Source organism: Perissodus microlepis, chromosome 20 (genome assembly GCF_051167445.1).
Source record: "Perissodus microlepis isolate ML-2025 ecotype Zambia chromosome 20, ASM5116744v1, whole genome shotgun sequence".
Taxonomy (NCBI): domain Eukaryota; kingdom Metazoa; phylum Chordata; class Actinopteri; order Cichliformes; family Cichlidae; genus Perissodus; species Perissodus microlepis.
The window spans coordinates 23,456,819-23,469,174 of NC_140480.1; the positions used below are offsets into that span (position 1 = coordinate 23,456,819).

General features: G+C 41.6%; 1 protein-coding gene across 5 annotated transcripts in view; it reads right to left on the bottom strand.

The window, feature by feature from the left end:
- Window positions 1–1,322: 1,322 nt before the first annotated feature.
- Window positions 1,323–12,356, bottom strand: part of LOC146364565 (protein bicaudal D homolog 2-like) — a 40,223-nt gene continuing 29,189 nt past the window's right edge. Inside the window, exons 9-12 of one of the 5 annotated variants that reach the window (XM_084916350.1) lie at window positions 11,855–12,006; window positions 7,057–7,312; window positions 5,338–5,406; window positions 1,323–3,641 (exon numbers count right to left, since the gene is read on the bottom strand). In XM_084916350.1, coding sequence (XP_084772476.1) covers window positions 5,359–5,406; window positions 7,057–7,312; window positions 11,855–12,006 — 456 coding nt within the window. In that variant the 3' untranslated portion in view covers window positions 1,323–3,641; window positions 5,338–5,358. Of the gene's footprint in view, window positions 7,313–11,854; window positions 12,007–12,356 lie in introns of all 5 variants that reach the window. The other 4 variants (XR_014798856.1, XM_084916349.1, XM_084916351.1 and 1 more) reach the window with 4 other exon arrangements.

Consider the following 12,356-nt stretch of genomic DNA (forward strand, 5'->3'; position numbering starts at 1 on the left):
AATGGTTCTGCATACTTTAGTTCTGATAAAAGCAGTGGTGGAAAGGACAAGAGTAAGAGTATCTCTGCTTCTGCTGTCTTAATTTTCAAACGGTGTAGGGCACAAGGCAAACATGCTACTGCTAAATTGCCAGCGTTTTTTTCTGGTAAACTGTATCCAACGTGTCAAGATGATATTCCACAATTTCGTAAGGCGAAATAAGCTCATAACTCTTTCTAGACCTTTTATTTGGATTAAATATTAAATGTCTATCAGAGACTTTAAATGAACTTAGAACTACTTTCATCAGAAAGTAGGAATGTTTTGGAAGCAATCTGAGAAATGCCCACATAGCTCTAAAGGAGGAGAATTAACAATGACAGGAGTGTGAGAATAGCTCTAGAGAGAATCGGATGTTTTTCTAAAATAATAAATAAAAAGAAATATTTGAATATTCTAAAAGGAAGAAATACAGAATTAACCAAACCAGAAGAAAAAAAACAATAAAGAGAGGGAGCCTTGACTTAATATTGACAATAAACTTGATCTGGGTGGACAGAAAAGATGGTTTTAAACCAACTAAGAGCATCTGAGCTTTCAAAGTATAGAATTTTTAGCCCTCTTACTCAGAGGGTCAACCTTGTGCTTTTTCACTTCTTCATTTGGAGTAATCTGCACATTCAGAGCACTTATAGATGAAGTTTAAAACATCCATACAACATTTTGACCTCTAAAGTGAATGGATCAATAACAGTTAGTCCATCTATTTATTTGGTTTCATTTGCATAAATAAAAATCTCAATTTTTCCCCTTTATTGTCATTAATGTGTAGATTTTTTTTTAAATGGCATAAAGTAACATTCATACTTTCCTCTTGTAAATCAACACCAAGAAAATAACAGCAGTTTTAATTGAGCAGAGAGCTGGCCTCCAGAGCCTCGACAGGAAATGCTGGGTGTACCGAAGGTCAAAAAAGAAACTGGGACCAATCAGTGCTTGGGCATATCTCCAGGAGGGAGGGACAGTGGAGGAGAGGGGGAGAAAGAAACGGGAAATGGAGGGGGCAGAGGAGGGAGGGGCAAGGTTTAAGCAATACAGCAGAGAACAGACAGGGTAGGGATGGGGGAGGCAGGGGGGTTTTGGTGGAGGTGTTTTTGTGCATTGTGTGAAATGTGATCAGGTTCCTGGAGCCGCTTGGACAGCTGGGAAGTTCCCCCTTCCCCTGGCTTCCAACTGGGAACGCTATGAGGAGACTCCAGGGCTGCAGACCACATACTTCAATGGTTAACCCTTTCATCTGCTTCAGCTGTGGAGCAGCTATAAATAACAACACTGAAACACGCTGGAACTTAAGTCACATTTATTGATTTTAGCCAGTATGACTACCCTTACACAGACATACCATCTCCACTAGAAAACAAACAAAACACTTTCATAGGATTAGTTCAGCAGTAATACATCAGACTTAACTGGTCCCCGCCCCAAGCCCTAATTTTTTTTTCTCTCTTTTAAAAACACCCTGACAAAAGTTTTAACATGTTTGTTTTCAACTCTGTGTAAAGGTCCCATGACTGAGAAACATGCATATGACGTTTAGCTGTAATCAATATGCCACTAATCATAATGCACATTATTGATAAGAATACAGTACTGCATGACAGTTCAAATAAATACAGGTGAAGTCGTTATTTCATATAAAGATATCAAACTCTCATTATGGATCAATACTGAAACACAATATGACAATATAAAGTTTGCACAGCTATTTTTTGTAGTATCACAATGCTATCGCTTCCAGCAAACAGAAAACTTTCTCTTTTTAATGTAAAACAGTATCTGAATTGCACTTTTTTTTTGTTAGCTTCTTATCCATATTGGTAACTTTAACGCCTCAACAAACAAGCATTGGCTATAATGGCACTATTCAAGCTTGTTGATGCTAATCTTGTTTTCTGTTTCCTGAAAACACCATGCTCAAAGATGATGTAAAAAAAGATTCAAGAATAAAAAAAACCCAAAACAAACAAAAGTCAAATTAGACAAAAGTAAAGATAAAATGCGCTCTCTGCACATTTTTAACAATACTATTGATATCACATTACCTTCACCAAACAAAGCTAGAGATACAGAGATGTTTCCAATAGTACACTGATCTACCCCAACACATTAAAGATGCTTGGAGCACTTTGTTCAATAACAGGAGGCCAAAGGGATCTCTTTTGGTTCCCAATGTTTGATAAAATAAAATAAAAAAAAACTTTTCTCAATACCCCTGAATTTCTCGAGGGGATCACTGACCTGCAGAATTCAATACAACTTGAGTTTTATTGAGCTAATTTCAAAACTATCACCTCACTCATGCAGAAAAGGGGGGAAAATTCCCTTTGCGCTTATTGCTGCTCACAGTCATTTTGAACCCAAAGTCCTCACCTATATATAAAAAACAGAAACATAAAACACTAGTCTAAGATTCTCCCTTGAAACAATGAAAGGCACTACTGGTCAGAAACGAAGAACTAAAACGAACCGAAAAACAAAACCCCGGCTCTCGCACGGCAGCGAGAGCCATGGCCCAAACTGCACCTTTCTTAGTTTTTTTTTCTTCTTCTTTCCGATTCTTTTTCTCATTTTCAACCTAAACGGTGTACCAAGATTTGGCACAATAAACAAAGAGAGAATGAAACAATTCCAATTTGGAATTTTAATTGTCGCAGTTGCAAAGAATTCTGAAAGCCAGCGATCCCGTTTCAGTGGAACGCCCTCGGTAAGAAGCTAGGAAAAGCACATATCGTCGTCACGCAAATTTTTCCCAAGACACAACTTACCTATTTGAGTCAGAGCGTTGTCAAGTTTCATAGTGTAATTTTTGAACTATTCCTAGGAATAATAAATACATGAAAAAACCCCAGAATTTGATCACCCTGGATTTTTGTAGAGAACATGGCAGTAGAACAAACATATGAAAAATAAAAGCAACAGCATAACACGATGTAACAAAAGGATTTTAAAATGATTATTTGATGGATAAATTCTTGAGGACAGAGTCATCATAGTACATTTGTGGTTTGTGGAGCCTTACTGTAGTGCGTATTGTTTAAATTCAAATATTTGAGAAGGACTTACACTACTACAGTCCTCCAACCTATATTGGATAACTCAACAAACCATTGTACTACCATGCTTTCCTATAGGTTAATAATAGCATGTTATAATCCTATAAAATGAAAGTGCACAGATTAACAAAACGATAAACTAAAAATAAGAGATAAAACCAAACAAAAACAGCTTGTTGATTAACAATAAGAAACGACCACATCTCCCTTGGCTTCTCAATAGAGGATTTGGATGGATTGGCCAATTACAAGCCAAGAAGTTCACTGTACTTGCGAGGCAAAAAAGGCTTCCAGCAGAGACATCCACAATTTGGACCAAGTGTGATCCTAATGTGCATAACATAACAGAATTTTAAAATGAAAAGGGGAGGACAATTGATTCAAATTAAAAACCTGTGCTTAACGTTTGTACTTAGGTTTTTGCCGTTTTATTTTTTCTTCAAGTCCAAATAGCCTAGAGTAGCGCTAACTCGTTTCGCCCAACTCAATCAGCTGCGAGAATGGACCTTGTGTTGGTACTTCGTCGTCCGTGCAGAATTACTGAAATTACTGCAAAAGTGGAGAAACAAACAAATAATGAGCATCATTAGCACTTGGTTTTGGTCATTTGAGAGCGACTGTTTACAAGGTCACAGCAGCGGAGTCCACGCAGACACAGTAAGATGGCGGCTGTTGGTTAGTCAAAGCAACAGAAAGCGATGTTAGGAACTTTAAGCCGGCCAGTATGGCCATTTAGTTTCTGGTGTGAAAGCGCATTCACTGCAAATCATCCCGCAGGTGCGGTTAGGAAGCCAGTGACTCACGAGTACCATGAACTTTCATTCATAGGACAGAGTTGAAGCCACATCTCACCACCAAAGGAGATGGGTCTTTCTCATTAGCCATGCAAGTTAATGAAAAATGGGTTATGCTTTTGACATGCAGGCTTACTTTTAAATCAGAAACAAGATGCATCATGTGAAGTAAAACTTAGAGGTGATGTGGGAGGAGCCTGCAGGCAGAGGTAGGAGGAGCTTTGCTGTTTTATTTTAGGTGGCATATTGTAATGACACCAAAAAAGCCAGACATTGATTTCAAACTAGATCGAGCCAAGCGGGGATTAGTCTATCTAAGGAGAGGGGATTCTAGTCACAATCACATCCTGCAATCATCTACTGCTCAGTAAATCCACATAACCTATACAAGGGATACGGTTGGGAGCTTAACTAATTTGAATCAATGTCCTCTGGTTGAGCGAGCAACCAATCTCAAGGTTTTTTTTCCTCCAAATATCAGCGGGAGTTTATCCCTCAGAAAAATAATAAAGAAAAAAAAAATCACGGGGTGTTTTTCGCTATGCCAGCCTATTCTCACGTCTCTAAGTATCATGGTAGGATCTTCCAATTCCTTAAATTATACACTTTCCCAAGGAGATAAGCATGCGTAACGAAAAGCACCCCTGGATTAGATTCTCCATCCAGCCACACATCTGGCTTTCTTCACCAGCATGTTTAGCTTTCTTATCTCCTCTCTCAGGAGCTGGTTTACAACACGATTAGTTCTCCCTCCTCTACTCCCTAAACCTTTTTTCTCAGCGCAAACTGATGGAAACAGAATATACCGCACTTTTAAGTTGACTGAACTTCAAACATAGGAGTGACTGACCTCTAAGGAGGCTGGGCTTTTTTTCTTTTTTCAGAAAGTGTACAATAGCCTCGTCTCCATGCTGTGTGCTGCGGCTCAAGCAGGGTTGACTGCGGACATAATTCTCTGTGTTCAGAGGAATAAATGCCCATTGTATATGCATTTAAGAGGAAGGAATACTGTAGTAGAAACCTGCAAGATTATAACCTGAACATGATCATATTAAGAATATAGAGAATTTTATATATAGCTTATTAGTAGTAGAAAATGCTATTTTTTTTAAACAAATCTTGCAGGATTTCCTCACATCAACCCTGCTTTTAGCATCATAAAGCTAATGTGTCTATGATCCACAAGCGGTACATGGATTTTATTAAACACAAGCCCCACTTAAATTTTGCCTATTTGCGTAATACTAGCTTGCAAGGGGTTAAAGCTATTGTCAATACTAAAACAGTACGTTGCTTTGTCCTCACACACCAAGCAAACCAAGAAAACAAACAAGAGAGGCCCTTCATTTCAATGGTTAAAAACCTTGTACACAAATGAAGGCCCTTCACCGCAACACTGAGATATAAACACAGGCAAAATTCGGAAAACACATCGTATGCGAGGACGTTACCTGACAAAAATATTCCTCATTCTAGTTAAAGGGTGAGTGGTGATGCTGGGGGAGCAAGCTGCTGACAATCTACAAGAGAGAAGGTCGTAGTAGCGACCGAGCAACGAGACACAGATTAGAGACATTAGGAGAGGACTTTTTTTTTTCCAGCCACATAACCACATAGAAATTATTTGACAGCTCTCAGCAATCTCGCAAACAGCGGGGGGCAGGGGGTGGGGGGGGAGTGAGAAGGAAAAGAACAGCATTAGCTCAGCTGAGACGCAAGGACAGGGCTTTACATCAACAAATAGATAAAAATATCAAGCGTTTGGGGTCGACAGGCACTTTTGTCGAGCGGTCGGTTGGATTTGTTTGCAGATTTATTGTCCGGATGTGTGAACAGTTTCGATTTGTGCTCTTCAAGGATTTATTCTATAGAGTTTTTTAAAAAAATCCTCTCTGATTAAAACTATATTGTATCTCTTTTCACAGTAAGCATTATATCCATTTGAACAGAAGCAGGAACCTGAGGCACCTATGCTGAAGTGCACTTAATTTAGATGTGTCGATTTGTCAAACCTTCTTTCTCGTAATATGGCTCTGAATGAATCCTTTGCAACATAATGGGTCACAGGGATTAGACAGCCCTCTTGTATCACACCAATTAACTCCTCTTTTCTTTTAAAAACAAAAAACAATGTAGAGCCCTGTAGTACAGAGTTTTGTCTGGTACCACACACCTAACAACAGAAAAACAGTTAAAAAGCTGTCAAGCATTTTCAGCTGCAAAGCCATGCGATTCTATTGACCCTATAGTATTGGTGTGCTAGCGTCACAGCTTTAAAATTAACCTGAAATAAACAGCTGTGGTCACAAGTGCTCCTTTTCTGCCCAAACAACTTCATTGACCCACTTATGATTTTTTTTTGTATTTCTGTGTAAAATCATATTGTGCTCCCCTAGCAAAAAAGCAGAGGGAGCTTGCATATTCTAGTTCCTTTTTCTGGTTGTAAACATTAGAAAGTGGGCTGCCGGGCACGGTTCGGTCCTGGGGGGACCAGGACGGAGAGGCAGAGGAAAGAAGGGGCCGTTTTATTTATTCGGAAAGGAGCACCGATGCCGACAGACAAGCCAAAGAACAGAGGATGTCAAGTTTAGTTGTTAGAGCATCAGAGTGACATCATCTTTACACGTCTCCACCTCAGCAATGTGTTAATGTGACCAGGCAAGCCACTCCGGGGGGCCAGAACAAACAAGCACAGAAGCTGCCAGCTTTTACATCATACGTACAGCACTATGACAGCGGAAAGAATAGACAACCCATAATATCCACAAACCCCCCAATATAACCAGGGCCTTATAACCCACATGCCATATATGTCTACTACAGTCCAAACGTCTAGTGCACACTGTACATACACTGCATTCCCCTAAGCGTTTATAGTAGCACACACGAGCAGCTGGTTAGTAACACATCAGTCCCTAGAGGAGCGCAGGCTGGCCATGGAGCTAAGCGAGCAAGTGGGGCTCTTTAACACTAAGGCAGGAAGGGTTTCGGCCCGTGAGCCCCCTCCCCTCTGTACACAGCAGTCCCATGCGGACGTTTCTGCCGCCTCAATCGCAGTAGATCTTGTACTTCTCGCTGCAGAAGACCACGGGGCCTCCCAGGATGCCGCTGGGCACAGAACTGCTGTGCTCTGGTCGGCCCGAGACAGCGCAGGTGAGACTCTGACTTACATGCGGGTTGTTGGTGGTGGTGGTAGCGGCGGCGGCGCTGGCGGTGCCGGCGGCCTTGCTGCGTGCTTTAGCACGGCCTGCGTTGCCTCCCCGACGGGTCTGCTCGTGATCAAACTCCAGATCTTCCAGGCGCTGCGTCAGGGCGAGCTTCTGCTGGATAGCCATTCGCAGCAGAGAGTTAAGGGTTTTCTTCTCGTCCTCTGCTGCGGCCAGCTGTCTCTGCATCTCATCCAGCTGGGTAACATACTCATCACAACTGCAGGAGAAACACAGGCAGAAAAAAAAAATAATGTCAGATTTGTTCACCGACAAAGAGGGTTTCCTGTGACATATCACAAGAGGGCATTTTTGTGATATTACTTAACACGAACCTCATGCCGCACCTCAGATTTGATTCACTGACAGAAACACTCAGACACACATTCAAACCCACACATCATAAACTTCCTGCTAGTGTAATAAATTAGCCACCAGCAGGTGGAGCCCATGAGCCACAACATGAAGACCTGCAAGACTGCCCAAGCTTCTGAAATATTAACTTAAGACTTCACCAGCCATTTTGGTCCTCTTCAACAAAGTCCCCCCAACGAACACATTTTCAGCTCCACTTAAAACATTCTGCAGATAATTTGCCAGATATAGTAACAAACTCTCACCGCACTTCCCGTCATTTCATAAACTGAAAATTAAACCCATACTTTTTATTTGTATAGCTGCTGCTAGAGGGTATGATTTACATTCATGAACAGGTGAGACATCTGAGAGCAGCTTGCAGCGCCTTGGGATAATATGAATGTATGCACAGTGGCAGTTGAAGATAGATTACATACATAAGGGATGAAATCATTAGCCTACAGGTCAAAGGGAAGATCATTTCTGCATCACCTGAGAAAAAGGCAGGAGGGGAGCGAAAGAGGAGAAAAATTAAGACGGGGAAGAGAAGAATGTGGTTTATTGCTCTGAGGTGTAGCTGTTCACACCTGATCTCCAATTTTCCAGTTTGAGTGAGACAGCATAACTTCTATGCCTCCCTTGCATCTCCCATCTGTGTGCGAAATAGCACAAGATATGAAGTCTGTCTACTAACGCTCGTCATCACCGGGTGCTGCACTGCGGCATTATCACCTGTCTCCCGCTGTCCTTGCACACGTGTTAGTGTGTGTGTGTCTAAAGCTGGACAAGTATAAAAAGTGGGACACCTGACAGGATTTCAAGGTGGGGGGTCCATATCGCCACTCCCCATCTGCTGCTGTCGTGCTCCTGTTTCCTTTATCCCCTCTCCTGGGTCTTATCATTGCCTTTCAAGCCTCGTCACTTCCTTGCTACACTCTCTCTCTCTCTATCTGCCTGAATCAGTCACTTTCTCTCTCATCTTGCTCATCCCTGTTTTCTGTGCTGCTGACAAAGCAAATCGAGGGACATTCTTCAGTAATGACTGACAAACCTATTGGGAGGGAAGGGCTGAATACGTTGGTGAGCAGCACTTAATTGCCCAACCGTACAGCACCAAAGTTCAGACACAATTTAACTGTTGGGCAGCCTCACCCAACTCACTTTCATTTATTTGAAATGAATTACTATTTATTTTTTGTTAACACCCTAGCCTGAAGCTATAGTCTGCAAACTCTTTTCTCTACGAGCCGTAACTGTCATTACCGATCTGTTCTGATTTCGTCAGTGTTTAGCAACTGAACTGCTGCTGCAGAAGCGATAAATAAATAACATAAAATAAAAAAATCCATAAAAATAATGCAAAGCAAGCAAATAATCTTTCAGTAGGTGAAGAATTTATCAGCTTTTTCTTTAAAAAAAAAAAAAAAAAAAAGAACGTCTTGAAGGGAGCATCTGCAAACAGGAAGCGCAGATGCTTTTGCTGCGTGTGGTGCTGCACGTGGTGGTGGGCCATGTGAACCCTGGCCTTGCCAGACCACCAAACAAATACAAACCATGGCCCCCTCCTCTTGTGTATGCAGCTTGATTCCCTCTGGGACACACACCCAGACAATAGGGATCAGTGCTACCTCATTAAACCCAGTATGAGATTTGGGAACAACCCGGGAGCAAGAAGCGAGCTGGTGCACCTTCAGACAGTTCAGTCACTCTTGCATAGGGGTGGGGGGCATTTTTCCCGGGAAAAAAAGAGGAGTCTATTCTAAGCAGTGGGTGGATACAATAGGAGTCTTTTTGCCCTGGTGATCGGGAGTTCTAGCACAATAGCCGAAGGGGGCCAGGAGGCGACGGCTGGCCTTTTGAGCATTAGGAATCATAATATTCACACTCTGACAAACAAGCACATTATCTACACACATCACACATTAAGGCTGTGACTACTAAAACATTCATAACCAATAATTTCCCAATAGGACACAAACACACACATTCAAAACATGCTCAGCTGTGGTCTCGTCTAGAGCTTGATTGGTCATGGTGGTATGGATATCTCTCACACACACACAGACACACGAGGAGGTACTTCTTTAACAAAACAAAGAAAGCTAAAAAGGGAAAACAACTAACATAGAACCAACACCAGAATAGCCAGATAACTGAAGGTGTACATTTTACAAGAAAACGTGATTGGCGTAAATGTTCGGACAGTTAATCAGCGAGAGCAGAAGGCACGAGCGTGTCGAGGCTTGTCTTAGGAATGTCGGAGGCAGGAGCTTACTGTTAACATGACACCAGATACTGCAGCCAGAGAGGCACACATACAGGAGGGGACAGTGAAGCCCATATACACGCGTGATAAACATTCCTGTGTTGCTTTCGTGAAATAAACTAAATAGAATTACTCCATCCTATTTGCTACTTCTGTTAAAACAAATATTGTTTTGTTAAATTGGTTTTAAAAACAAAAATGTCAATAATAAGTCTGGTGTGTCTTTTAGTCCTATGAGTATATTATGTGCCAATTCCCTGAACAATAAGACCATAAAAAGCCCAACATATTCTTTCACTTCCACTTCATCTCTCTTCCCCTTTGTCAAAGACTATACATCATTTGAATCCACAAGTACACATCTCAGAAATCCTCCTTTACAGACTTTGTGTGAGCAGTGATTATCTTGAAAAGTGAAAAAAAAAAAAAAAAACTATCAAACTAGACTCCTGTAGTGGGCTTTAACTAAAGGCCTGGTCCTTCCTCTCTTTCTTTTCCACATGACAAGAGAACCGGGTGTTTGGCTGTGAGGAAGGATGGAGGGGGAACAGGGGATACAAAGGGGGGGGGGGTGTGTGTGGGAAACTTCATTCGGGCGAGTCCCCCTGCCTCTCAAAAGAGTCCCCTGACCCAACTCTGTGTCGTATAAGACACAATTTACATACCAATACATGAGTCCCATAAACAGTGAATGTAAATCATACATAGTGGTGTGGTGCTGGAGCTGAAAGCCCAACAACATAGTCGGTGGAGCTGCTCTGAGCATATGGAGGAATAAAAACACATGGACTGAAACAGGAAGTAAACAGGAAGCTGTGATGTGCTCAAAAACATCTTAACCCTCTCCGGCAAAAGAAACTCAAAGAGAAAAACATGCAAATATGATCTTACACTTCAGCTGCTCTCCTCTGACACATGACACAACTATAGGGCCCTTCAGGGAAAAAAAAAAAAAAAAGTAGAGAAGAAGCCAAAAACAGGTAGTCGGTGCAAGAACTGGTTCCCTATCAGCCAAGGTTGCTTTTTAGTTATAATACTTCAGCATCCTGCAGCAATTTAGCTCTGCAGTATATACAAAAGAGCCTGTGGAGACACACGCCTATATTTGCACCCGGATGAGTTTTAAAACTGTTACTAATTGATTGGGCACTGCAGGTATATGGAATTACTTCAGCTACTGCACTTCAGCGATCTGTATTGAATTTCTGCATGGGTAAGACGAGGGGTGCTGAGCTGCCCACACACACTCCCTGCAGCAATTATACTCTTCATTGTAAAAACTCGCCTCTCCCTACCCTTCTCTTTCCCCTCTGCACAGCTTGAACTTCGCTGTGGAATGTAATACAGCTTTAAATGAAGGACAGACTGTCTCAGCATCTCTGCAGTGCTTTCTGGAATATAGGAAGAGCATCATTGTTTTAAATGAAATTAGCTATCAAAAAAGCACATCAAAGCACAAAAATATTGTTCACACATGCACATGTGCACACCCAAAAATAAACAAGCAAGCAGCTCATGAGTCCTTAGTGTACTACGTGTTGAGGGGTGAATGTGTAATCCATCCCAATCTGAGGTGGGATTATGCGCAGAACCTTTGACCGGCTTCTCTTTGGAATCAGAAAAGATTAACATGCGTGTCGGCCCATCTGACAGACATACACACACCAAGTCACCGGTCAAAAACAATGGTTATCCACATTAGGCACCTTCTGTTATTTATAGTCTGAATCTGTACAAATAGAAGGGATTTCTGGCTATGAATGAACAACACAATAGTGTACTTAAATATGTCATGTTTCAATATTAAAAATAAAGCCAACATATGGTAAACATGGATTACGTTATGACCATAATCTTATCTTCATGCTACCTGGTTATATTGTGTATGACCTTTGTGTGCTGCATGTGCGGCATTAATAAGAATGACACGTGTCTGTGTTATTGCTGTAGCATAGCAGCACAGTGTGGAATTCATGCCACGACTTGCTACTGTCACAACCTCCTCTGGAGATATCAAATAAGTAAAGAATTTACCAGGTTACAATGTTATGTCAGATAAAGACTTTTGTGCCTTTGATGGCAGGATGTAGATAAAACATATTTTCTTGACCGTCATGCAGGTGCTGGCACGATTCTTACCGTGTGGCAAACATAGCCCGGAGAGAGGAAAAGGTGGCAGCGTCCTCTTTCAAAGCTTTGAGCTCATTCCTCAGTTTCATCATGGTCTCGGTCACCATTGCCTTTTCATTCTCATACTTGCTCTTCAGGTTGGCCAGAGCCACTTCAGCTGTCTGTGAGTTGGCAGAAAGAACAAAAGGGTCAAAGCACCTGGAAGAAGTTGGGGTATGCTTCCTAATTCTTTTATTATGGCGCATGATTTCAGCTGCTAATGTTCATTTTAAAAACCCTAGCTGTGCGGTTTATGAGTTATTTTCACATCTGTGTTCTAATGCCCACTGTGTAGCCACATGCATACTTCAAATGGCTACCAAACAACTGCATACACACTCCGCCTCTGGGTTATGGTTCTTTTTGCTTTGTAAAGCTGTTCTCTGAATCTAACCACACAAATACTCGAGGCAGCTGTCACCATACAGCTGCTCTCTCAACCAGTGTTTGTTATAGAGCTTGACTGCAAAGA